This window comes from Tasmannia lanceolata, unplaced genomic scaffold, assembly GCF_043159265.1.
Source record: "Tasmannia lanceolata isolate RefF3 unplaced genomic scaffold, GAP_Taslan_0.1 ptg000012l, whole genome shotgun sequence".
In the NCBI taxonomy this organism is placed as follows: Eukaryota; Viridiplantae; Streptophyta; class Magnoliopsida; order Canellales; family Winteraceae; genus Tasmannia; species Tasmannia lanceolata.
This window is the reverse complement of record NW_027518689.1, coordinates 21,440,167-21,466,633: the sequence shown is the minus strand read 5'-3', so window position 1 is coordinate 21,466,633 and position 26,467 is coordinate 21,440,167. Positions and strand designations below refer to the sequence as shown.

The 26,467-nt window shown below is 36.9% G+C and overlaps 1 protein-coding gene and 1 pseudogene across 1 annotated transcript in view; both read left to right on the top strand.

Annotated features, from left to right (window-relative positions):
* Nucleotides 1-21,222, top strand: part of LOC143888623 (uncharacterized) — a 37,162-nt gene extending 15,940 nt beyond the window's left edge. Inside the window, exons 7-8 of the mRNA XM_077393062.1 lie at nt 20,899-20,974; nt 21,067-21,222. Of these exons, the coding sequence (XP_077249177.1) occupies nt 20,899-20,974; nt 21,067-21,222 (232 nt within the window). The remainder of the gene's footprint in view (nt 1-20,898; nt 20,975-21,066) is intronic.
* Nucleotides 21,223-24,615: 3,393 nt separating this feature from the next.
* Nucleotides 24,616-25,558, top strand: LOC143888622 (C-type lectin receptor-like tyrosine-protein kinase At1g52310 pseudogene; annotated as a pseudogene).
* The last annotated feature ends 909 nt before the right edge of the window (nt 25,559-26,467 follow it).

Below are 26,467 nucleotides of genomic sequence, written 5' to 3'. Positions count from 1 at the left end.
TTGCCTTTTCCTTGGATGGCGACTCTTCTTTGTTTAAGGTACGCCTCGAATCTGGGCTAGTCCCCGAATCGAGAGGTATCTCACCTTTCATATCGCCACTCATGCTGTGAGAGGCACTTCTTTCGAGAGTTCCTTGGTAGAGCTCTCCATTCACGTGGATGATCCTGAGACTTAGTGTGGGGCCCGTTCCCCGCCTCTCTCCCGGATCGGGGTCCACAGTTCCCAGCTGACATGAGTGACATCGAGATGGAAACCATTGAGGTAAATGATGTCTGCTGCAGACTTCCCATGAGGATTTGAAAAAATGGCGCCTACTTCTAAATCTTCATCGCCTCAAACAGTGACAACTTTGTTACCTTTCATGCATTTAAGCTTCTGATGCAAAGAAGCGGGTACATCTCCCACTTTGTGAATCCAGGGTAGTCCTAATAACAAGTTGAAGGATGACTTGATGTCAAGTACTTGGAACTCAACATCAAAGGTTTCACCTGCCATGAAGACGGCAGTAGATAGGGTTCCGACTACATCTCGTCGAGAGTTATCGTAGGCCATGATGCCTTGATCAGACGGGGTGAAGTCATTGGGACCAAAACCGAGAGATGTGGTCGTGCTCAGTGGACAGATGTTCAAGGCATAACCATTGTCCACAAGTACGGCTGGTACCTTCTTCTGATTACATAACACGGTAAAGAGGAGAGGTTTGGAGTGGTTCTTTCCTTCAGAGTTCAGATCTTGATCTGAGAATGAGAGGGCTGTAGAGGCTCTGACTGCTGCAGCTAGATTCGTAAGCTGCTCGGGTGTAGTGGTCCTTCTACACTTGGGAAGTCTGCAAACTTTTGAGGAGAACCTCTTCATGTTTAAGGGATACCATCAGTAACCCCCATAGTGAGATGTCTGCCAGAGTCTTGCTGAGCTGCCTGATGATGTTCAGACCTTCTTGATCATCCTCTGTGTTAACGACCTTCCGTTTGACAACGTCAATCTGCTTGGCTGATCTGAGTTCTGGGGGTTTGTAGTTCCTACCACCCCTAGTGAGATGTCCTACCTCTGAAGTTCCAGGATCACTGATTCTAAGATCTTCTAGTGAAAGGACGTAGACACCCCCATTTTGCTACGCTTTAAAAAGCAAAAGATTCGGTAGTATCATCGAGTCTTGAGTCCGTATTCAGCATTAAATTAGGCATTCTGCATTTTAGGGTAGATTTCACCTCATTATGTGAGTTTTGAAGTTGATTCGTGATCCTGAAGGTCTCTAGGGGGTTCTTTTGGCCTCCGAAAGATGTAAAATCAAGTTTCCAAGCAAATGAAAAAACCTGCTATTTTTAAAATTTTCAGGGTTTCCCTCATTTTTGCCCATTTTGCACTACAGGGGTATTTTGGTCATTCCTGATGTGTCCCATTTGAACCCCGAGCTGTGTCCGAGAGATCTTGAGCGATTACATGAATTTTGAAAAAGCTGCTATTTTTAGAAACTCATGGGGCTTCTACATTTTCATCATCTTATGGATGTTTCAATCATTTCTCATATATCCAAAACCATCTTGAGGGTACGGCTGATGGATTAGGTGTAATTTCGTAAGATTTGGGAAACCTACTAAATTTAGATCTCTCAATATTTTCTCTTAGTCTTGCACTTCGGGGGTATTTTAGACATTTCCAATATATCATATTTGGTCCCTAAGTTGTGTCTAAGAAATCTTGAGTCCGTTCATAAATTTTCAGAAATCTGCTATTTTTGAAATTTCTCAGGGTTTTCCCTAGTCTCGCCAAATTCTAGCACCTCAGGGTAATTTGGCCTTTTCCTGTGTAATTCTTTTGATCCCCAAAATATGTCTGAGATATTATGAATGATTTCCTGAATTTTGGAAAACCTGCTAAATTTAGAATTTCTCAGGGGTTTCGCTTAATTTGGAAATTCGAAGTGTTGAGGGCATTTTGGGTATTTTCAGGGGATACCAAATGATCCTGTTTAATATTGCTCACCGAAAGGACCCAATTTTAAAAGTTCCTATTTTTTAAGTTTGACCACAAAGACTTTCTATTTTTAATTTTTCCCTTTAGGGGTGAATCAATCTGATGGTATTTTGGTCGCATTTGGATGTCTAACAGTCAAATAGGGGCATTTTGGTCTGAAAAGTTATTTTCCAAAAAAGATGGTCCGATCATGTGTCAAATGGGTTGGGTCCATATATAGAATGTTGAATTTAGAAAGATTTTATTGAATTTTTATGGAAAAACCCGAAACCCGTGTGAAATGGCCCATTGGGCTAATGCCCGCAAAGATGGAGCTCATGTAGGTTCACCCATATGGGTCGACCACCATGGTGGGCACCCCACATGGCTGACCCACATGAGTTGAGCACCCAACCTTGATGATGTCACAATGGTGACATCATATTTGTTAAAAGTAAAATAAAAAGAATAAAAAAAAGAAGGAAAAAGGAAAAGAGGAATGATTGCTTAAAAATGTTTTCTTCCAAAAAAGCAATGTGGAATGAGAATAGCATGTCTTGATTGACAAGAAATTAAGATTGGAATCAAATCAAATTTGAAAATATGAAAGAAAGAAAGTAAGAGGGGAAAATTGGAAACAAGCAAAAAAGGGAGCTCTCACATTGGAAACTACTATTTCTCTCTTAACCCTAGCTTTTTTCTATAAATATCAAAGCAAACAATCCTAGGAGGAATCCAAAAAAAAAATCCAAATTCGTCCTTTTTCTCTCTCCTCCCAAGAAAAAAAAAACAAAAAGAGAAAAAAACCTCCTCTCTCTTGAAGTGTGTTCATCTCTCTCTCAAGTGTTCTTCACAAAAGGAATTCTTGAATTCCTTCTTCTTCTCCAAGGCATCACACAATCAAGGATTATTGGAGTGTTCTTTGGATCTTTTTTAGCATATAAAAGGGTTAGACAAAGCGTATATCTTGGATCACCAACCCTAGAGACAAGGATCGCGATCAACGGTAAGGATTCCTCATCTTTGTGAATGGAGCCAAAGGTATATCAAATCATGTCCAAATTTAGTGAAAGTTTGTTTCCAGTAGTTTTACAAGGTTTTTAGATCACCCAAAAATTTTCATATTTTTTAGAGTTTATTTAATCGGATTATTAATTATTTTAAATTTCAGCCATTTTTAATAAATACCAAATGGTTTTCAAAATTGATGAAACTTTCCAGAATTAAAGCTTAATAATAAATGAAAGTTTACATTGAAAATATTTTTAAAACAATATGGTTTTCACTGTTTTCTAATCGCTTCCCCGTTTTACGTGCCGTAATTCTTTTTCTTATTAAATTAATAAATTTTCAAAATTTTTCTTTACAAACCAGTAACTTAGGTTACTGGAATGTTAGAGAAATATTTTCAATTGATTTTGCAAATATTTGATAAGGTTTTACAATTTATTTTAATAAACGGGTTTTAACACCTAGGAAACAAATTGATCTCTTATATTTAAAAACCAATTTTAAGGAAGAGATTTAATTTTCAAGTTTTGAAATTTTGATAAAAAAATTTATAATCTACTATATATCTACTGGAATTTTTTATTTGATTTTACGATACCATTAGGTTTGCTTTTTAAGTAATTCTTTGGTTTCATCTGGTTTCAAACAAGCAATAAAAATAATAAAACTGCTGATTTTTGAGCTTCTCGAGACTCCGAGATTTTTCTCGGAGCTCCGAGCTCGGAACTCCGAGAGTTCCCTCGGAACTCTGAGAAATGTTCCAGTAGCTTCTGGCCATTTTCTCGGAACTCCGAGAAATGGTCCAGTAGAATATTTTCTTCTTCTGGCCGTCCTCTCGGAACTCCGAGAATATTTCTCAGAGCTCCGAGAACCTCGCGACAGACCAAAATATAGCCGTTGGAATTTGAATAAATTTGTGATTTTTGATATTACCACCCCCAAACGGTCATATTCTCATGAGAGGTTATATATACAACATCAAGAGGACTTTTCCTCTTCTCTTGAATATTTGAAAATTTTCCTTAAGCCTTCAAACATACTTGCAACCCATTTGAGCTTAAGAATTTGTTTTTCCCAAACTTGCCTTGCACTTGCAAATCTATTTGAGTTGGGATTTAGAGCTTTCACTTGCAACCATCATTGAAGAGCAATCAAGGGACTTCAAAGAGCATCAAGCTTTCAAGAAGAAGCTAAGCTATTCAACTTCCATTTCTTGTAAAGGTGTAATGGCATCGTATCTTAATTCCCTAGAGAGCAATCGCGTAGAACTCAGCGAAGAAGGAGAGTCGTTGTAAAGGTGTAAGGGCATCCTTATTTAATATCCCTTGGAAGTGTAACCGCCTCGGAGCCGGGCATCATGAAGGTCTCGCATAATGGAAAACCTTAAGGACGATCTTAAGAAGAGTGGAGTAGGGCTTTGCCCGAACCACTATATATCGGTGTGTTCTTTCCTTTTCTAGCACTTTCATTATTGTTCTTGGTTTGGAATTTCATTTGTTTCTAATCTCATTTGAACTAACCAAAAATTTAATCTAGAGAAGAAAATTCAAATTAGGGTTCATAATTAATTTTCAAAATGGCTAATTTAGTGTTAAAATCAATTCACCCCCCTCTTATTAATTTCAATTGGTATCAGAGCCTCGTCTCTAATTTTTAAAATCCTAACCGGTCTAGAGTAAAGATTCTAAAAATGGCAAACCATCCTCAACACCATGAAGGTTACTCAAACACTAGGCCACCCTACTTTGATGGAACAAACTATGGATTTTGGAAAACCAAAATGAAAATCTTTTTAACCCGAGATTACCAAATGTGGAGAGCAATTAATAATGAATATATATTACCCACTAGAACTCTAAATGATTGGACCGAAGCCGAACAACAAGCCTTAAACTACAACGCCAAAGCCATGAATTCCCTAATTTGTGCTTTGTTTACCGGAGAATTCAATAGAGTGTCAAATTTGAATTCGGCTAAGGAAATTTGGGACACCTTATAAGACACCCATGAGGGAACCAACCAAGTCAAAGAATCTAAAATGAATCACTTATTTAGGCAATATGAACTCTTTCAAATGACACCCGATGAAACTATTGCCGACATGTACACTAGATTCACGAACCTTGTAAATGGATTAAGGGGACTTGGAAAGCAATTTTCAAATAGAGATTTAGTGACCAAAATCCTTAGATCCCTACCTTTGTCATGGGAATCCAAAACCTCCGCAATCACTGAAGCCAATATTACCCACCAAAAGGACCCAATTTTAAAAGTTTTTATTTTTAAAGTTTAACCACAAAGACTTTCCATTTTTAACTTTCCCCTCTAAGGGGTGAACCAATTTGAGGGTATTTTGGTCGTATTTGGATGTGTAATCGTCGAATAGGGGTATTTTGGTCCGAAAAATTATTTTTTCTAAAGGGGATGGTTCAACCATATTTCGATGGTACACCATAAATTTCATATGCGTTGGGTTCATCAATAAAAAATTTAAATTTAAAGGATTTTATTGAATTTTCATTGAAAAAAAAACCAAAATACATGTCATAGGCCCATTGGGCAAAGGCCAACAAGGTGGGGGTCCATGTGGACCCACGCATGTGGGTCGGCCACATAAGTGGGCACCCCACATGAGGGGGCCACATGCAAAAACGTCCAACATGGGATGAGGTGGTTGGTGACATCATATTTGTTTTAGAAAAATAATAAAAAAATGAAGAGTTATAATTAGAAGGGCTTGTATAGTCAGGTTACTAAAATGGTCATAACTTTTATCCTTTTTATCCAAAAAATTTACGATTATACTTGTTTCGAATGTCTCAAAACGATCTACAACTTTCCCGTTTATAACGTTTCCTGAATCAGCCTCTAAACTGGTAAAAAATGAGCTCAAACATCGGACAGCCCTTTTTGGACAAAAATCATTCATAAAAGCTAGTTTCCTATGTGAAAAGGCTTCTAGATTGATCTTGAAGGATCTCGATTGTGTAATTTAGCATTGCTTGGCTTGCAAGAATCAATATTAGAAGTAAATATAATTTAGAATGTAAGAAAAAAGCAAGCCATATGTGAGAATTAGAAACTAACTAAAGGTAGGAGTCCTCACATTGGAAACTTCCAAATCTAATCTAACCCTAACTTTTTCTATAAAAACAAAGCAAGCACAACCTTTGGCCTGGCTCTAGAAAATTCATCCCTCTCTCTCTTCCTCCTTGGAATCCATTCATCTCTTCAAGTTTGTTCATCTCTCTCTCAAGTGTTCTTCACAAAATGGGTTCTTGAACTTCTTCTTCTTCTCCAAGGCATCATATAATCAAGGATCATTGGAGTGTTCTTTGGATCTTTTTGAGCGTATAAAAGATTGGATAAAGTGTAAATCTCGGATTACCAACCCTAGAGACAACGATCGCAATCAACGGTAAGGATCTCTCTTCTTTGCGAATTGGAACAAGCATGCTAGGGTTTTATTTTTGAAATATCAAATCAATGAGTTTTCTTTTGAAATTTCAGTATGTTATAGTATAGATTAAAGGCTTTTAAAATTCAAAATTTCAACAAAAAATTAGTTTTCCTCCATATAAATATTAATTTTCTTTCTTTATTCTTCAATATGAGTTTAAATTCAATTTTCATGGCAAGTGTTTGAAAACATAATCTTTTTCAAAAAACAAATTTTTTTTAGATTAATAAAAATTTTAAAATTACTGAAAAGTGAAATCTTTGACCACGGTTTGACCGCCTCGATTTTCGTTTTATTTTTCGAAAGATAACCCGGCAAAGGGTTTTTTTTTAAGAATAAAATGGAAAATGGGTCAAATCAAGTTCACAATTCATGAACATTTGGTTCCAAACCGATTTTTGGATTTCCAGTTCACCATAAAAGTTTTGGAATTTTTTAATTTTTTTTAATCTTTAATTTTGGGTTATTTTTAATAAATATCAAACGATCTTAAAAATTGATGAAACATTCCAGAACTCATGTTTAATTACAAATTTAAGCTTTCATGGAATAAATTTTTTTTAAAATGTCTTCTTTACTGTTTTCTAATCGATTCTTCGGTTTACGTGCCGTAATTCTTTTTCATATTAAATTAGTAAATTTTCAAATTTTTTCCTTACAAACCAGTAACGTAGATTACTAGAATGTTAGAGAAAAAATTTCAATTGGTTTTTCAAAGTTTTAATACGATTTTGTAATTTATTTTAATAAACGGGTTTCAATTCTTAGGAAACAAATTCCCCTTTTCTATTTAAAAATCGATTTTATGGAGGAGATTTAATTTTTAAGTTTTGCAATTTTGATAGAAAATTTTATAATCTATTATATATCTACTGGAATTTTGTATTTGATTTTAGGATAACATTAGGTTTGCTTTTTAAGTAATTCTTTGGTTTCATCCAATTTTTGTGTGAATTGCAATTGGCATCAAATCGTAATAAAAATCCATGAAAGTCATAAAGTAGTCTAATCTCATGATTATCTTTATATTGTAAGAGTTTGAGTCGATTTAAAATTGATATGCTATAGGTTACTGTGTTAATCTATAATCTAATTTTGAATTTTAAAAAATCAGAAATTGATATCAACTCTTAATGATAATTCATGAAAAGTTTCCCATAAGCTATAATCATCTATATCTTCATTATGTGAAAGTTTGGATTAATTTGAAATTGCTATGGTATAAGTTACTGTGTTAATCTATGAACTGATTTGAATTTTGAGAAATCAAAAATTGATATCAAATCTTAATGAAAATTCATGAAATATTTCCAGTATCCTATAATCATCTATATTTATATTCTGTGAAAGTTTGGATTAATTTGACATTGATATGCTATAAGTTACTGTGTTAACCTGTGAACTCATTTGAATTTTAAAATATCGGAGATTGATTTCAAATCTGAATGAAAATTCATGAAATTTTTCTAGTAAGCCACAATCATCCATATCTTGTTACGGGAAAAATTTCAACTGATTTGGAGTTCAATTGCTTAGGGTTTCTGTGTAATAATAGCAATCTGGTCTTAATGTTAATAAATCATAATTTAATAGCAAATCAACACAAAAGTCAGTAGAACCTCCCAAAAATCTTAACTTTACATCATGAATTTAATCCTCAACTTTTTTGAAACAGAAACCTTAGGATTCATAGATCTCCCATGTAAATTCGCTATACCGCGATAGTCTAACTGCCGAGATCGCAACCACAATCGTATACTAATTGCGATTAATCCTGCATAATTGGAGTGTGTAAATTATAGTATGATATTGGCTCTGAGGTCCACTATCCACGAAAATCCTGAGAAACATGCCAGGCAATAAGATACTATAACTTACGTTCTAAATTATACAAGGGTTGAGAGCACGATTCCCATCCATGGTTGCGATTCGAGGCCGAAACGGGCAAACCATAGAACCTTTGGTATCCCTTAGATATTTAGGAATAAAAAATCCTTGAAAATAAAAAAATCATTCAATCTAAAAATCACAAATATCAACATTTGAATGAACTTAATCAAAGTCTTAGGAGCCGTTGGATTGCGATCTCTTATCGTAGGAACCTTTTATGGCCCCTTAGGAACACTTACGTCACGTTGTGTCCTAGGTTTTAGGGAGTTCTAGAGTTAGGAGTCCAGCCTCATCACGGCCGTTTGCTATGGATAGCAACTGTGCCATAAATCTAGTTACACTAGTCACCCAATTTTTTCCTAGGACAAACCTAGTTACCTAGGATGTAGGTTAACCTGCATTAGTCTAAGGAACGACTTGCACTTAGATAGGACCATATAGGATCTTAGATGAAGTCCTAGGATAATAAAATCTTCAACTTGAATTAAATAATTTCTCTTAAACTGTTAAAACAGTCAATCCAGTCTAGATCGGTGTCCTAGATGAGTTAGGCATAAGTAGCTTAGTTCAGGTGCACCGAACTACGATCGACTCTGATTCTAATGAGGATGGGATACGTAGGCAACTTGGATACTTGAGTGGCATACCAAGCCCGAGTAGGCTCCACACATAAGTGGTGGAGTTTTGTATATTAATCCTTAAATTAAAAGTAATTAAATCACTTAGAAATTTTCATGAAATTAGAATTTTAGGAGAACTTTCACTTAGATTGAATTCAAACAAATTAAGAAAATCAAGATACACATTTAGGAATTACATTAAAATTAGATTTTAGGATGCATGTCACGTAGTTCGCACTTTAGTAGAGTTAAATGAGCCATTTAAAAGAAATTCAAGAGAGTTAACTTTTGGAATTGAAGACCGGATTATTGGACGAGGATGGTGCATGTGGTGGTAACTTCTCATACCTTCCATTCTCGTAACCAGGTAACGAGTCCAGATTTATGGTTATTTATAGGTCCTAGATCCCTCATCTAGGTGGCGACTCTGTCATTCTCCTTTGTGTGAAATTCGGATTCTTTTAGTGATCCCAAGTTCACGGAAAGGATGAATTAAATCACACCTTGCTAGGCTCGGTGGCTTAGCCCTGCCCTTGTGGGTACTGGGTTGCAAGTTTGTTTGCACCCTATGGCTTGGTTATTGCCAGCTTGGTTGGGTAATCAATAAAAAAAAAGGCACACGCCAATCGCGTGGGTACGAGAGACCAAGAGAGAGTATGGCGCCTCGCGCGCTCGTGACCCTCTCGCGAGATCGGGTCCCACAGGGGCTGTCTTAGGAAATTTATAGAGGGACTAATATATCATTTCCCAAAAAGAAAAATAAAGGGGTGGCTACTGATGTGCACATTATCATGTTTTGATAACTGCACATCAACAACTCGTCCTTTCCTATTTTTTTTAGCGTACGACATTGCCGGTCTCGAACACATCATGTTTTGATAACTGTACAATAGCAACATGTCTTTTCTCATAAAGCAAGCTATTGATTTTAATGATTTCATGTTTTGATAACCGCACAAAAGCAACTTGTCTTTTCTTATTTGGTATAACGAGCTGCTGATTTTAGCACATCAATGTTTTGATAAATACACAAAGTCAATTTATGTAGACACCCAATTTTGCTACGCTTTTAAAAGTGAAAGGTTTGTTTGGTCTATGTCAGTCATATGCATTAGATCAGGTATTCTTGTATTTTTAAGGAGTTTTGATGTTGATTCGCAATCCTAAAAGTCTCTAAGGGGGGTCCATTGGCCTCCGGAAGATGAAAATTCAAATTTTCGATCAAGTAAGGAAACCTGCTATTTTTGAAATTTCTCAGGGTTTTTCCTATTTTTCATCAATTTTTGCACTACATGGGTATTTTTGTCATTTCCAGTGTGTCCCATTTGACCCCAAGTTGTGTCTGGGAAATCTTGAGTGATTATATGAATTTTAAAAAACCTGCTAAATTTAGAACTTTTAGGAGTTTCACTTGATTTGGAAATTTTGTGAGATAAGGGCATTTTGGCCATTTTCAGGAGATTCCAAGTGATCCTATTTGATATCACCCACTAAAGGGAGCCAACATAAAAAATTTCTATTTTAGAAGTTTGACCATTAAGACTTTCCATTTATAACTTTCTCTTTCAAGGGCAATTCGGTTTGATGGCATTTTGGTCACTTTTTTATATATGTTAATCAAACGAGGTCATTTGGGCAAAAATGATTTTTCTAAGGGGTGAATGAGGTTAAGCCATGTGTGTAGGACCCACCATGTGCAACACATAGTGTGGGCCCACCATTATAAATTTCAAATTATTCTTTGAAATGGGTTTGATTTCATAAAAGATAAGAAAGAGAAAATGGTTAATATGGTCGGGTTACTAAAACGGCCATAACTTTTTAACCACTAGTCTGAAAAATTCGTAGCTATACTTGTTGGAAACATCTCGAGAAGCGCTATAACTTTTTAGTTTACAACTTCCAGAGATTCTTCCACGAAACAAGTAAAAAATGAGCATTAAAATCAGGCAGTGCCATTTGGATGAAAATTCCAGCCCACTAAAATTGTCATAACTCTTCAATTGATTGGCCAAATTTAAAAGTGTAAATATGTGTTGGAAATGTCTTTCAAAGGGCTATAACTTTGTAGTTTACGACTTTTTCTAATTCTGCTTCCAAAAAGGTCAAAATGAGCTACAACGTTGGGCAGTCCTTTTTGGACATGAATCTTTCATGAAAGGGTGTGTTTACCATATGTGAGAGCTTCTAGAAGGATCTTGAAAGATCTCCCTTGAGCATAATAAGATTAGAATCCTTGCTTTGTAAGGAATCTTAATTAGAAGCAACTCTAATTTGAAAAGTAAAAGGAAAGAAAGAAAAATAACAAAATAAGAAAGTAACCAAAGATGGGGAGTCTTCACAATGGAAACTTCATTTTCCAATTCGAACTCTTACTTTTCTATATAAACACACACACACACACACAACCCTAGGGAAAGCTGGCAAAAATTTCCAACTTTGCCTTCTTCTTGGAAAAATGTCCCATCTTGATCGGGGTGTGGAGATCATCTTCTACACTTCGTCTTCTTCAAAGTTCCATATTATTTCTTCCATCCTTCTTCTAAATTCAATATATTGGAGATTATTATATTGTTCTTTGGGGTTTTTTCAGGATTTATAAGGGTGTGACAAAGCGAATATCCCGGATATACAAACTCTAGAGACATGGAAAGCGATCAACGGTTAGTATTCGTCTCTCATGTAAAGTATGAACTAGAAAAGCATGCTAGATTAGATTTTTGGTTTTCGTTGCTTTCATGATGCATATGGATGTGTTTATAATTGAATTTTTGATATGATCTAATATGAATCATAATCTTTTTAAATCCAAATTATTGCTGAAAAAAAAGTTTTTCTTGATTTAAGATCAATTTTCTTTCAAATCTCTTTCGATATGGGTTTAAAATCAATTTTCAAAGCAACTGGTTTGAATCAATGGTTTTCTTCAAATTCGATTTTTTCTGAAATTAAAAACTTCTGGAAACCTAAATTTTAAGCCAAGTTTGATTCGTTTTGACGCCGATTTTGCTTTTTGAGCAATTGCTCAGAAAGGGGAGATTTTTCGAAGAGAAAAATCAAATATATAGAAAAACAAGTTGGAATTGACTAAAATTTTGACTCTAGTAGTTTTTTATTATTTCAAGATCATTCAAAAAATTTCGAGATTTTTTTATTTAATTTAATACCTTTAAAAATTATTTTAAAATTGAGTAAATTATAAAATATACCAAACGAATTCGAAAAGCGACGAAACTTTCCAGATCAGTATCTTAAATATTTGAAGGATTTTATGGAAAAAAATTTGAAAAATCACTTTTCTTCATGGTTTTCTAATCGAAGCATCGTTCTACGTGCAATTAGGGTTTTCTATTTACAAGTGAGATTTAAAAAAAAAATTCTTTTCAAACCAGTTACTTATGTTACTAGGATGATGTAGAAAAATTTTAATTAATTTTCAAAAAATTTTGATTTAAATTTCAAATTTTTATTGTGTTTTGAGTTTAAAGTTACTAGGAAATCATTGATTATTCATTGAAAATTGAGTCTTCCAAAATCTACTTATCATCAAAGGCTGAAATTTTAAGAAAAAAATAATATGATTCATATTTGATCATCTGTGAATTTTTCATGATTTTAGGATTACAGTAATTACTTGTTTTCTATTTTTCTTTCAAAACAGCCAGATTTTGTTAGATTTTAAAGATATAAACAAAATAAAATCCTAAAATCCTACTAAAATGTGTGTCGGGTCGACTCGTGCAAGGAATGCCATCCAAACATCCAAGCTGGCTACGTACCCAAGCCTCACTGGGACAGAGTTGACGTAGTTCGGTGGCCTAAACTAAGCTACATGCCTAGCTCACCGTTTTGGGGCCAAACGGCCATTTGAGAGTGTTTGTGTGCACAGCCACCGTTTGAAACGCCGTTTGAAACACCGTTTTGAACCCTCAAAACGGCGTTTTGCAAACGGAGGGGGGGAGGTCCGTTTGCAAAACACCGTTTTGAACGGAGTTTTTGGGCTGTGGGTTTTTACGTGTTTGCCCTCACCAAAACCCATTTTCCCATAATCACGAAAGAAAATAAAATGCGTGAAATCTAGATACTATTTTTAGCTTCTGTGCATAATTAGGTTTTCCTCTCACAAACTTACCTTTCTCTCGTCTCCTTGCCTCTTCTCTCCGTCTGTGCAAAGCAAATCATCGCCAAAAGAGACAAGGTATGCACCTCTCTCTCTCTCTCTCTCTCTCTCTCTGGTTTTTTTTATGAATATGGAGATGGGACTCTCTCTCTCTCTCCCCAATCTCTGTTTTATTTTTAGCATGACGAATGCTCTATTTTATTTTTCCCACCATTTGACCTCTCTCTCTCTCTCCCCCCCCAGTCTCTATTTTAAGCTATGGTAATATGGACGGTTTGGATCATCATATTGTAGACACCCCATTTTGCTCTGCTTTAATCAACAAAGAAGTTAGTGTTCTTGTTATCAGTCTTTTTCAGTGTCTTACATTCCCGTGTCCGCTCCTCTTGTTTTCTTGGTCTTTTCGGTTATTTCCGTCATGTTTGGCGTCGTCCTGATAATTGTTGAGAGGGGTTGTTCGCAAGAATTAAAGCAAGAGAGAATTTGGATCAGTTTGGTAGGCCCGCATTGAGCACTTGGTTGGATTTAGGTCAAACAATGAAACCATACATTTTTCCATGGAAAATGAATTTCGGCTTTATTTGGAATAATCATTAAAACATTGATTTCTATGAGAAGGTGCCCATGTGTTTTAAACTACGGGATGGGGCCCACCATGTGCTCAGCATGGTGTGGGCCCACCACCATATTTGTAAAGCATTTTGTCAAATTTATGTGGGGACCATGATTAAAAGCATTGAAATTTAATGGACATGATTTATGCCGCGACCCAACAATTGGGTAGCTAGGATCATTTCAAATGGACTCCATCCCAAATTCGGCCACCATGTGTGGGCCTTGCTTATTGGGCATATTTCCATCCTAAAATGGGCCACCATGTGTGGGCCTGTGGGCCTTATTTAAGAATGGATCTAATGTAGAGCTAGCCGTTTGGGATTGAGTTTCCCTAATAAAAATTCTAAAAAAAAAACAAAAAAAAAAGACAGCTAATGTGGCTGTGCCTTCTATAAGCTGGTAGTATAGGGATCGTTCTATTTGGGGGAATGAAGCGTGAAACAGGCAACCCCATGGCTGGTTTTGGCAAACAAATTGGCATCTCTCTATTCTGGAGGAGGCAACTTTCGAAAAATTGCTGGGAAGGGAATTCTATATACAACCTGATGGGGAAAACCAGAGGAGAGGGGAATTTTCGGAAAAACAGAGGATCGTTTCCTCAGCTTCTCTCTCATCTTCCTCATCCTTCACTCTCCCACATCCGTCACTCCACCATCTCTCAAGCCTACTGAACGGTTCTCTCTCTGGTCTCTTCCCCCAAGGAGAACGACTCTCTGTCTCGGTTTTTTTTATCCCTCTCATCTCTCTCGACTCCCGATCGATCCCAAACAGCAGCCCTCTCACGATCTCCCTCAACCTCTCCTTGCTGAAGCAATCTATCGATCTCTCCCGGATCAGAAGCTCTCTCTCACTCTCTGTTCTTTCCGCTCCCACCACCATCTTCTCTCCCAACAACGATCCCTCTCACAGCAGCCTCATCTCACCACAACTCTCTCACCCTCTAAAATCTCTCGGCCATCTCTCACTCTCCTCTCTCCACACTCCCCACAGCCCACGTCCATCTCCCATATACCCTTTCCCTCAACACCCCGTGTAAAAAAAAAGAAAAGAAGAAAAACTGTAAAAACAGAGTAACGCATTTACGTGTTTTTCTTACTCTCTGTTTTTTTTTTTTCTTTTTCTCTGCAAATCTGTCTCTCTCTCCACCACCCACCTACGTCCCTCTGTTTTTTATCTCCTATCATCTCTCCCTTGGTTTCCCTCCCTAGGTCCCTCTGTTTTCCATCTCCTCTCACTCTCTTGTTTTTTTTTACTCTCTGTTTTAATTCCCTTCTTCCCCTCATCTATTTTTCTCTCCCTCTATCTCTCTCTCAACTACTCCCCTCATCTATTTCTCTCACTCTCATCTCTCTCGATCCATAAAAATATATATATAAATAAAAACAGAGCATCTTGGATACCCCCCACGGTTCTCTGTTTTCAGTTTGCCTCCTCCTCCTACCCTCTGTTACTCTCTATATCTCTCCCTTCCCCTCTCTCTCTCTCTCTCTCTCTCTCACTCTCTGCAAATCTCTCTCTCTCGGCCTCCCTCCCATTCTCTCGGCCTCTCTCTACCACTCTCTTACTCCCACATTCCCTCTCCCGATCCCCCTTTCCATCTTCACAGTAGTTCTTTTTTAAATAAATAAAAAGAAAGAAAGAGAAAGAGAAAGAAAGCAGAAGCGGATCGCAGCGTCAGCGGGATTTTCAGATTTTTCGGACTCTACGGCTTTTGGATTCGGCAAGGATCTCGATCACAGGTAGGTGCTTAATTTTCGGATTTTTCCAGGATTATTTGGTATTTTTTTAGATTTTTGCATGATTTTTAAGTATTTAAATGATTTTAATTCAATATTAAACGTGTGTGCTTAAATTCATGATCTGCATGGGTGTTTCAATTCCGTTTTGTCCCAAAATTTAATACAATGATCTACTTAAATAGACTAAGATAACTATCAGATCGGATCGGACATTGGATCAAAGGTTTTCAAAAATTTGAGTGAAGAGTGATATTTTATTTAACATAATGGCTGAGTAATTACAAAATTCGAAAAAATAGCCATCTCAGGATGATCTATTTTTTAGAATTTTAAATTTTTCTTGTGTTCATCACATCAGAACAAGGTTGAATGACGTGTTCCGGAGTCGTAATTTTCTCGAAAATTGTGTTTTAAAAATAGAAAACTCTTCAAAAATATCTTTTTGACGAAGAAAAATAAAATATATACTAAACGAATTCCAAAGTTAATTAAATTTCGTGGGAAAATAATATGATACTGATACATTCGACCATGAACTTTTGAGAATTTTTAGAATTTGTTTGGTATATTATTTTATGCTTTCTTTAAAAATTATCAGATTTTGGGAGAATTTTTACTGACATAAGATCACAGATAAAATTCTCAAAATTTTTACAGTAGTCTTATATTCCATATTTCTAGTTGCTGTAAAAGTTTCAAGTGATTTAGATCTTGTTTCATATGGGATGTAGTGTTAATTCATAATCTGGGCTGAAAATTGAAAAATCCGAAATTGATAGTAAATAGTTTCTAAAATTCATGAAAATCTCATCGCACGCTATATTTACTCATATCTTATTTCTGTAGAAATTTCATTGAATTTATATTTCTATTTCTAGTAGTTTCTGTGTTATTTTTGCAATCTGATCAATTAATTGTTAAATCAAAATTAAATATGAGATTAATGTAAAAATCTGTAAAAATCTTTCAGTAAGCTACATTTCATCATATCTTGCTGCTGTAGAAGTTTCAACTCATTTCGAATTCGTTTGCAACAGTTTCACTTGTAAAATCACTCATATGTTTAAAATTGATAAAATTCATTGAAAATCCGAAATTAATTGAAAATCATCTGAAAATCTCTAAAGAACCTTAAATCTCTGTCACATATTAACTCCTTAATCCATTGAAACAGAAATCTTAGGATCTTTAGATTTTCCTGGAAAAATAGCCAGCGCATCCATAATCGTATCCCTATTGCACTCGATCTTTGACAATTTGAATATTTAAGCTATAGCACGTTGTTGGCTCCGAGGTTAGTGTCCACGGAAATCCTGAGATATGCCAGGCAATAAGGTGCTTTAACCTAAGTATTAAATTGCGCAAGGAAAGAGCGCACGATTCCCTTCCTTGGATGCTATTCTGGGCCGAAATTGGTGAACCCTAGAACCATTGGTAATCCTTGAATGTCCAGAAACTGAAAATCCTTGAAATCTGAAATTCATTAACCTCGAGAATTTAAATCGATTTGTCTTGTGTCTTTCGGAACCGTTGGATCACGGTTTCCGTCGTAAGAACCATTAGAGCCCAATTTAGGAACACTGGTGTCAGGTCGTGTCCTAGGTTTTAGGGAGTCTTAGGTTTTAGGGAGTCCTAGAGTTAGGAGTTCAGCCTCATCACGTACGTTTGCTATAGATAGCAACCGTGCCATAGGTCTAGTTACACTAGTCACCCAATCTTTTCCTAGGACAAGCCTAGTGAACTAGGATGTAGGCTAACCTGCATTAGTCTAAGGAACAACTTGCATTTAGATAAGAATCATATAGCATCTTAGATGAAATCCTAGGATAATAAAATCCTCAACTTGAATTAAATAACTCCTCTTAAAACTGTTGAAACAGTCAAATCAGTCTAGATCGGTGTCTTAGTTGAGTTAGGCATATGTAGCTTAGCTTAGGTGCACCGAACTACGTCGACTCTGATCCCAGTGAGGCTTGGGTACGTAGGCAGCTTGGATGTATGATAGCATACCAACTGCGAGTCGGCACTACAACAAATTGTGGTGTTTTGTATATTAATTTTCTTGTAAATGCTTAATCAAATCACTTAGGATTTTCCATAAAATTAGAATTTTAGGAGAACTTTCACTTAGGTTGAATTCAAACAAATAAAGTAATCAAGATACACACTTAGGATCTACATTGAAATTAGATCATAGGATGCATGTCACATAGTTCGCACATTAACATAGAGTTGAATGAGCCATTTAAAATAAATTTAAAAGAGTTAGCTTTTGGAATCGAAGACCGATTATCGGGCAGGAATGGTGCATGTGGTGGATAACTCCCCATACCTTCAATTCTCGTAACCAGGTAGCGAGTCTAGATTTCTGGTTAATTGCGGGTCCTAGATCCCACATCTAGGTGGCGACTCTATCAGTCTCTTTTGTGTGGAATTCGGATTGCTACAGTGATCCCAAGTTCACATAAAAGATGAATTAAAGTCAATAATAAAAGAGCACACGCCAATCGCGTGGGTACGAGAGACCAAGAGAGAGCGTGGTGGCTCGCGCCCCACCCCTCTCGCGGGATCGGGTCCCACACATATAGTTTGGTCCGTAAGTATTTTTTGAAAAATAAGGGGCGATAAGGGCTTACACCGTATAAAATCTCTCTTTTCTTTCTTTGTTGATTATTATTTATATGGTGAGCCACATGATTTATGCTATTATACTACTGAAGTCTTTGGCTTTATTGACTTGACTTACAATAAAATAGTAAACAAATATCCTTCATTGAATGAATCTTGGAAAAAGTACAAAAGATCTAAAAAAGAACTTGTGAATCATTGCAACCAAAAAATATGAATCATTACTTCTGATATAGAATTGTCAGCATGACGAATGCTCTTATTGTGATCAAAATTAAAATGTTTGTGTGGTAGTGGTTTTTTTCTGAATTTCCTTTTCATGAATCAATACCATCTTCTTTGAAATTCCCTATCTTAGATGAAAAAGAAAAGGAACCCCACATTGATTCTTCTTGTGCAAGTGATTATTGTAATCATATGATTGTTGAGTGAACTTCAAGTCAATGTTTGAGAAGTAGGCAACAGCAAAGGAAACCTCAAATAGCAAAAGAAACACCTAAAAACCCATATTTATGACTTTAATGTGAACTACCAATGTATATAATCCAAAAGCATCTTGCAATGAGTTACACAAACCATGCCTATATTTTTGTTTCTTTCTAAAACTTGCTCTTTACTTTTATAATTTTTATTTGGTTGAATTGAAATAAGTTGTTTTTGAAGATGGTTCTTGGATCATTTTGTTGCCCACACCATTTGAATTAGATTCTGGGATCATTTGGTTGCCTACATCATTTTGTCGCAACAAAACTAATTTCCAAAACAGATTATTGATCTCAAAATTTAACTAAATTTGAGTCCAACAATTGGTTTTGTTGGGCCCAATAATCGGTTTTGGACTCACAATTGGTTCCCAAAATCCAAAACAAACAAGGTCTTATTTGCATGAAATAAAGATTGTTCAACGAAGTGTTCATTTTCTCAGTAAACAAACAGGGTCTTATTTGGGGGTCATTTTGTGAGGAATCCACGATTGAGTTTGTCTTTGCAAATTTCTGATGTTACCATTGCATGATTTACCATTGCATGAGTTTCTCTTTAGTTCTAATTTTGTGAGGACCCCTTGTAGAGTTTTCTAGAGAATTTCTTGCTTACGCTTTGAATTTTTTAGATGGAAAGTGATCAGGCAAAAAAATCTTCCCAGACTACAAAAGGGAGGCAAATGGAAAAGTGATTATTAAGAAAGCTCAATGGGACACTGCTAGCCATTATGCTTGGATTGACATATGTAAGGACTTAGTTAGGAGGGGATTTAGACCTGGTTCACACTTGAGTAAGGAAGGGTGGGCGCTAGCAACTGATGGTTTTAATGAGAAGACGAGCAAGGGATTCACTAAGGGTATGTTCAGTTGCGCAGCGAAAATGGAAAAGAAACGAAAATGACGTGGCAATAGGAAAGGGAAAGGGAAAGAAACAGCTAAGAAAGCAGCAGGAGTACGCATTTAGTTGTCAGGAAACGGAAAAGAAACAGATAAGAAACCAGCAGGAATGTGCATTCAGTTCCCAGGCAACGGAAAAGAAACAACACATGGGTTATCAAGTCCATGAAAATGGGGTTATCAAGTCTGCACACAGAGAGAGAGAGAGAGAGAGAGAGAGAGAGACCTAAATTACACATAGAACAACATTTGTATAATATAAAATAAAACCAAAATGCCTAAACCAACAACATAATATCAACAACATGATTCATATCCGAACCCAAATCACCATTAAAAATACTAATTTGGAAAACAATATCTAAAAACCCCTAATTTGTAAAACAAATCCTAATTAGGGTTTGTTGAAAAAAATTAACCCAATCGAATTTTTGTTCTGGGTTTTCTGGAAAAAAAAAAGAGGAACAATAAATCCAAACCAACATTTGAATGAAACCAACCAAACATTGATTATGGTTTCTTTCAAAAAAAAAACCCTAAAAACTAGATTTAACAATGGCAGAGAGAGAGAGAGAGAGAGAGAGAGAGAGAGAGAGAACCTGGGATGGAGTGGAGATGGGGCGATGAAAATCTGAGATTGAATGAGATTGATCTTGTCCCAGGCAATGAAATTGCAGGTGCGGTTGATGGTTGTGGAATTAAATGAGTAGTGATGCAACTGATCTGTTGATAGCAAGATCGGGTTCAAATGGTGAAGGAATAGAGCTGCTGATGGTGGAATTCTTGGAAATGAAAATACTCAAACCCCATTCTAATTTTTATTCCTTTCTTCTAACTCTCTCTACACATCTTTTTGATAAAAAAAATATTGATGGAAGAAGGTGATGGTTAGCAATGGTAACTGGCCATGGAACGTAAATCTAGGGTTTCTCCAAAAGAAAGTAGCTAGGGCTTTAATGGTTGTTGATGGGAGAGGTGATAGGGATAAAGAAAATGGGTAAAAATAGGAAGAAGATTTCACTCAAGTCTCTCTATCTCTGAAATTTCTCTCTCTCTGGATATCACAGGGCTGTGGCGATGCATGAGCGAGAGAGAAGAGGTTAGGGCTTTTTTTGTGAAGTAGTCTTTTGTTTTTGAGGGCAGATACAATGTTTTTTATTTTATTTTTATGAGGGGCAAATACGATGTTGTGCGATTCCACTGAACATAACGCGAATCCAAGCGTCAGTGACGGATTTGGAGTGGGGAAAATGGGGTAGACACTTTGGATTAGTGGGATTCCACATCGGTCATTTGTTTTCAGCGCGCTTTCTCTATCCCGGCAACAAAACACAACATTTAGCGCCTTTCCACGGAAACAGGACCCCTTTTCCTTTCCGTTTCCGTTTCATATGCGCAACTGAACAGACCCTAAGGAACAAATGAAAAATCATTGGGACTCGACTAAAAAGGAGTGGCAGTTGTGGCATTCTTTGTTGACCAGTGCAACTGGTTTGGGTTTTGATCATGCAAAGCATTGCATAGATGCATCAGACAATTGGTGGGATACTCAAATTAAGGTAATCAATAAACTTAAACTTAATTTATTTTTATTATAAGTTTTTTTTTCATTTCAGTAAAATGATAATGTTTCTTTTTTTGTTTTGTGTAGAGAAATAAAAAGTATGCGTGCTTTAGGAGTCGAGCCTTGGAAAGGTGCTGGGATCTTGAAGAGTTGTTCTTAGATGTTTCTGCAACTGGAAGACTTGCATTTTCTCCTTCTACAAGCCAAGTTGAGAAACAACATATAGAGGAAGAGGGGAGATGAAGATATAGGCACACCAATATCTTCGAATGAGCCTGTTTATGGTGAAGATGAGATGGAACCAGTTGTAGTAGCAAGGAAGAGAGAGCCTAATGTAAAAGAAGGGGTTGCAAAAAGAAGATCGGTTGCAAATCATATTTCAAAAAACTTAGAGCGTCTCGCGACTGCAGTGGAAAGCAGGAGCACGACTACATTTGTCCGTATGGAGAAGTTTGATGCTGACAAGACTGAAATCGTGAGGCAAGTAGCCTTGTTGCCAAGTTATGAGAGGGGGTCACTAAATTTTTATGCCGCTTGCAAATTGTTCAAGGTGAAAGAGAATCGTGCATTGTGCGTGGCTATGGGAGATGACAAAACAAAGATTGGCTGGCTACATTATGAGTTGGGAGTCCCATTGCAACCGTCATTCGATGATGATGATGTTTACTATCCCCAGCCCATTGATTAGTTTTCTATCTGTTGGTTGTGAACTTTTGTTACTTGGATGTTGATAATTGAAGTTATTTTTTATCTTGTGATTGATGGTTGTGAACTTCTGATAGTTTTTTGGCTATTGCAACTTGTTGGTTGTTACTTTTATTTTGAACTAGTTGGTTTTTATATGTTAGTTGAATAACTTTTTGGCTATACCATTTTCATTTGTAGATAATTTATTTTGAACTGTTTTTACACTACAGAGGCCTGGAGCATACCAGTAACATCTTCCCTTGGTGTGCCATACGGGATTTGAATATGCTAGTTGTTGGTTTTTTATTTGCTGGGAATATGGATTTAGGAGATGGGTCCGATGCATCAATTGAATCAATTGACAGTGACGAAAATTATGATGATGAATATTTGATGGCCATGGTTGTTGAAGGTGTGCAAGATGCAATTAGGTATTATTCTATATATTTTTGCAAGACACCATGCCGAACAGGTAAATACACTGGGCATAAATTTATCATGGACCTATTAGATGGTGCACCAAATCGATGCTATGAGCAACTTCGTATGGAGAAACATGTATTTAGGAATTTGTGCAATTTATTCAAAACAAGATATGGGTTAACACCAACGAAAGCAATGTCTATTGAGGAGATAATGGCAATGTTTCTAATGACATTAGGACATGGCGTTTCTAATAGGTATATGCAGGAGCGGTTCCAACATTCTGGAGAGACATTTAGCTGGCAATTTCATAAAATCTTAACTTGTGCAATGCGATTTTCGTCTGATATGATTAAGCCAGAGCCTAATTACAATGATATTATTCCTGCATACATCCAAAATAGGGCAAAATTTTATCCATACTTCAAAGATTGTATTGGAGCTATTGATGGCACCCACATTCCAGTGATTGTGCCTCAAACAGAGCAAATTCCATATCGAGGAAGGAAAGGTTACACCTCAACAAATGTCATGGCATGCTGTGACTTTGACATGTGCTTCACCTTTACATGGGCAGGATGGGAAGGTGCTGCTCGTGACACAAGGATTTTTTCAGAGGCACTGCGTACACCCGATCTTAATTTTCCTCACCCAAGTGGAGGTAAGTACACAAATAATACTGTAAATTCAATATATTATAATATATAATATCTTACATAATTTTTTTTTCAAATTTTGATTTAGATAAATATTATGTGGTTGATGCCGGCTACCCCAATATGAAGGGATACTTGGCCCCATACAAGGGAGAAAGGTCACATGTTCCAACTTTTCGACATGGTACTCAACCAATAAGTGGTTCAAATGAGAAATTTAATCAAGCACACGCCTCTCTTAGGAACATTATAGAGCGCACATTTGGTGTATGGAAAAATAGATGGGCTTTGCTATCCCAAATGCCTAAATTCGATTTAAAGACCCAGATACAACTAATTGTAGCATCAATGTCTGCACAACTACATCAAAAAGCATGCAAGTCGTGATGAGGAGTTCGATAAAGCTGACCATGATGATACATATATGCCTACTGTTGATGTTGGTTTGGGTTATGATCATGCTATGGATCAGAATGACACATTTGACTATGCACATGATGATGCTTTCATGGGTTCGGTTCGGGACCGCATTCGTGATGAATTATATGCTATTTAAATTACTCATTGTGCCACTTTTTAAATTTATTTTTTGTGAACAATAATATAACTATTTATGGCAATGATGTTTAATTTTAATTGTGTTTGAATGAGATCCTAATGACCTTTTAATATTGGGCCTAATGAGAGAGTAGTTGAGTTACATTGAGGCCAACCAAACAATGCCCGTTTTGGTCATTTTACCACTAAAACTCCATTTTGGAGCATTTGCAAGCAAACACACAATACCTCCGTTTGCAGTTTAAAACACCGTTTTGATCTGGCCAACCAAACATAAAAACGCCGTTTTGCAAAACGGCGTTTCAAACGCTATTTCAAACGGTATGCCAAACACACCCTTGGTAGAAGTGGAAGATGCCGTTCTTTAATAGCCCACTGCCATATCTCATTAAGGTCCCAGGAACCAGTTTTCATACGCCCAATCAAGCATTTTTTTTAGCTCGTTTTTTAGGTCTTCCACTTCTTTACCTACTACTTCAAATTCTGGATATTTCGCCAGGGTTCCCATGTCAAAAAGAACAGAGGACACTCTCTTATCCATCCTCGGTTTATCTCCTTCCTTCTCCTGCTCGAGATCTCTGTATTTTGAGCACTTTCGGCATCTATTATGCGTGCCAAAATTGTAATATTCGCAGGATCCGCAGTTCCAATTGGCTGAGTGATTCCAATTTTCTGCTTGTCTTCTACGATTCGGGAGGAGTTCTGGTGACTTTTCGCCTCTACTACCTGAAAATGAGTCATGTTCACGAGGGCTTTTCGGCATTGATCGGGGAGATGATGGCCTGCGGCCATTGCCCGAGAGAATTAGGTTTCTCCTACAACAATCTTTGTCGATCTCCAGCCACTGCAGCGCTTCAAAGACCGTATAGCCAGCCACCATAATGTCTTGATATAAACCTTTGAGACTTTCTATTCTATAACCACAAGTGCAAGTTCCGTTCGCTATATTCCTTCCCAAATAGAATATGTCCGGAGGACTTACCGGACGTTTACCGTAGTAGTCCGGAGGACTTACTGGACGTTTACCGTATTAGTTCCTTACCCCTGTCTGACCTTCTGCCTCCTTTCACTGGCTTGCTCACATCCTCTATAACTGATGAAATATAACTCGAAGCAATGTTTGATATATTTTACTTCAACAAGATCATATATCATGGCAGACAGGCTGAGTGTGTCAATCATTCCCTGACAATACATATATTGTTGTTTGATGGGTCTACTTAAGCTACTTTCAGTCATTGTCAACACAAAAATGCTAAACCACGTGAGTTGTATGCTGATACAGTTAATTATCGGCATTAAGTTGTAGGTAATGATTGATGAACCTCTCCTTACGTTGACATGCAATTTAATTGTGGACTGGTATGAGGCAAAAATGATTGGATTTGTCATACATCTTAAATCACATGAAATGTTCCTTAATGTCTGCTTTGATCTTTTTTGATGGGTCGCTCTGGAGAATTCTAAATCAAGAAAAACTCATTGATCGACTTGGAACTAGCGAAGCCAGTGGCCAGGCTAGTACCAAGTTGAGACTACAATTTTATAAAGATAATGTCTGAATCAAACTTTGACTGATTTCCCAGTCGTCTACTAAAGTATGGGTATGTTACTTGTTCCCTCAGTACGTCTTTATCTCATAGTTTTATTATTTCTGCCTCATCTCCCAAATCAGCTTCCTCCATGACAAGGTGAAGCCACATGTGGTGCACCGGGATATCCGTGCCAACAACGTCCTTCTTGAGGAAGAGTTCGGAGCACACTTAATGGGTGTGGGTCTCTCAAAGTTTGTTCCGTGACAAGTAATGCATGAACGGACGGCGATGGAAGGCAATCATGGATACCTGGCTCCAGAATTTGTGTATAGAAATGAGCTCACCACAAAGAGTGATGTTTACAGTTTCGGGGTTCTGCTACTGGAAATTATTAGTGGCCGTAGGCCCGCACGGGCAGTTGATTCGGTGGGTTGGCAGAGCATATTTGAGTGGGCGACTCCCCTGGTTCAGACCCACAGGTACCCTGAACTTTTGGATCCACTCATCATCTCTGATATCCCTGAGGATGCGGTGATACAGAAGGTGGTGGACCTTGTATATTCTTGCACACAGCATGTTCCTTCCGTGCGGCCAAGGATGTCACATGTTGTCCATCAGCTGCAACAGTTGGGATTGAGAAGTGCCTCCCAGCAGCTGAGTGGGGCAAGCTTGACTGCTGCCTCTCGAATGTCGCCATTGGAGGTAGAATCCATTCTCTAACAACTTTTTTTAATGCTCATGACTAATTGTAGGCCTTTTCAACTTAGAGCTGGTAAAAATGTATTAGATTGTTGTATTATGTATTGTTAATTAAGCTCTTAAATAGAACTCAGTAGTACTACATTTCTGCTTGCTTCTTCTTACCCGTTGGAGAGCATCCCCTTCAAATTTAAGTACATATATGGACTTCCAAGAAGAGTTGGTTGGGTCATTCCCCGGAAGTTGGCAGGCATTATTGATTTGATTGATCAAGGCAATGAGGTAAAAGATACTGTTATCTAGCAAACAGGTGATGTATTGGACACTCTCTGCCTCCAATGTTGATCCTTAACTTGCCTTTTGGTGCAATTTCTGTGAAAGATTGAAGTTTTACTCACAAATTGCACCAAAATCCAATCGTGTTACAACCCAATGAATCTTTCGGTTTATTCTTGGATTACAAGGAGTTTTTAATATGATGCAATGCACATCTTTTTCCTTTGTCCAAGGATAATCACGAGTGGGCAGAAGAGGTGCAATTGGCCTATGTTGGATGACCCAAGCCTTTTATCTGCTAGGCTTGAAATGAATGGACGATTTCAGACAGTTCTAAGCCTCTAATTTGTGGAGGTTTTCCTTCTGAAGGTTTTCCTGCTGAACATAGATAGTGGGTTTTTTATTTTATAACCGCCGGTTTTAAGGCCCTGCAAGTTGGCCGAATTTTATAGCTGTCCATTTGAAAGCCCACATATTGGATTTTGAAAATTTCCAGTACTGATTATTGTACTCAAAATTAAAACACAATATTGAGTACAATAGTTAGTTCTGGCTTCAAAATCATCAATTCTCAAAACTCAAAACGAGCAGGGCCTCAGACGTATGAGTTTAGGATCAAACCTTAAGAAGAACCAGTTTTGGATTGTGGGTTAG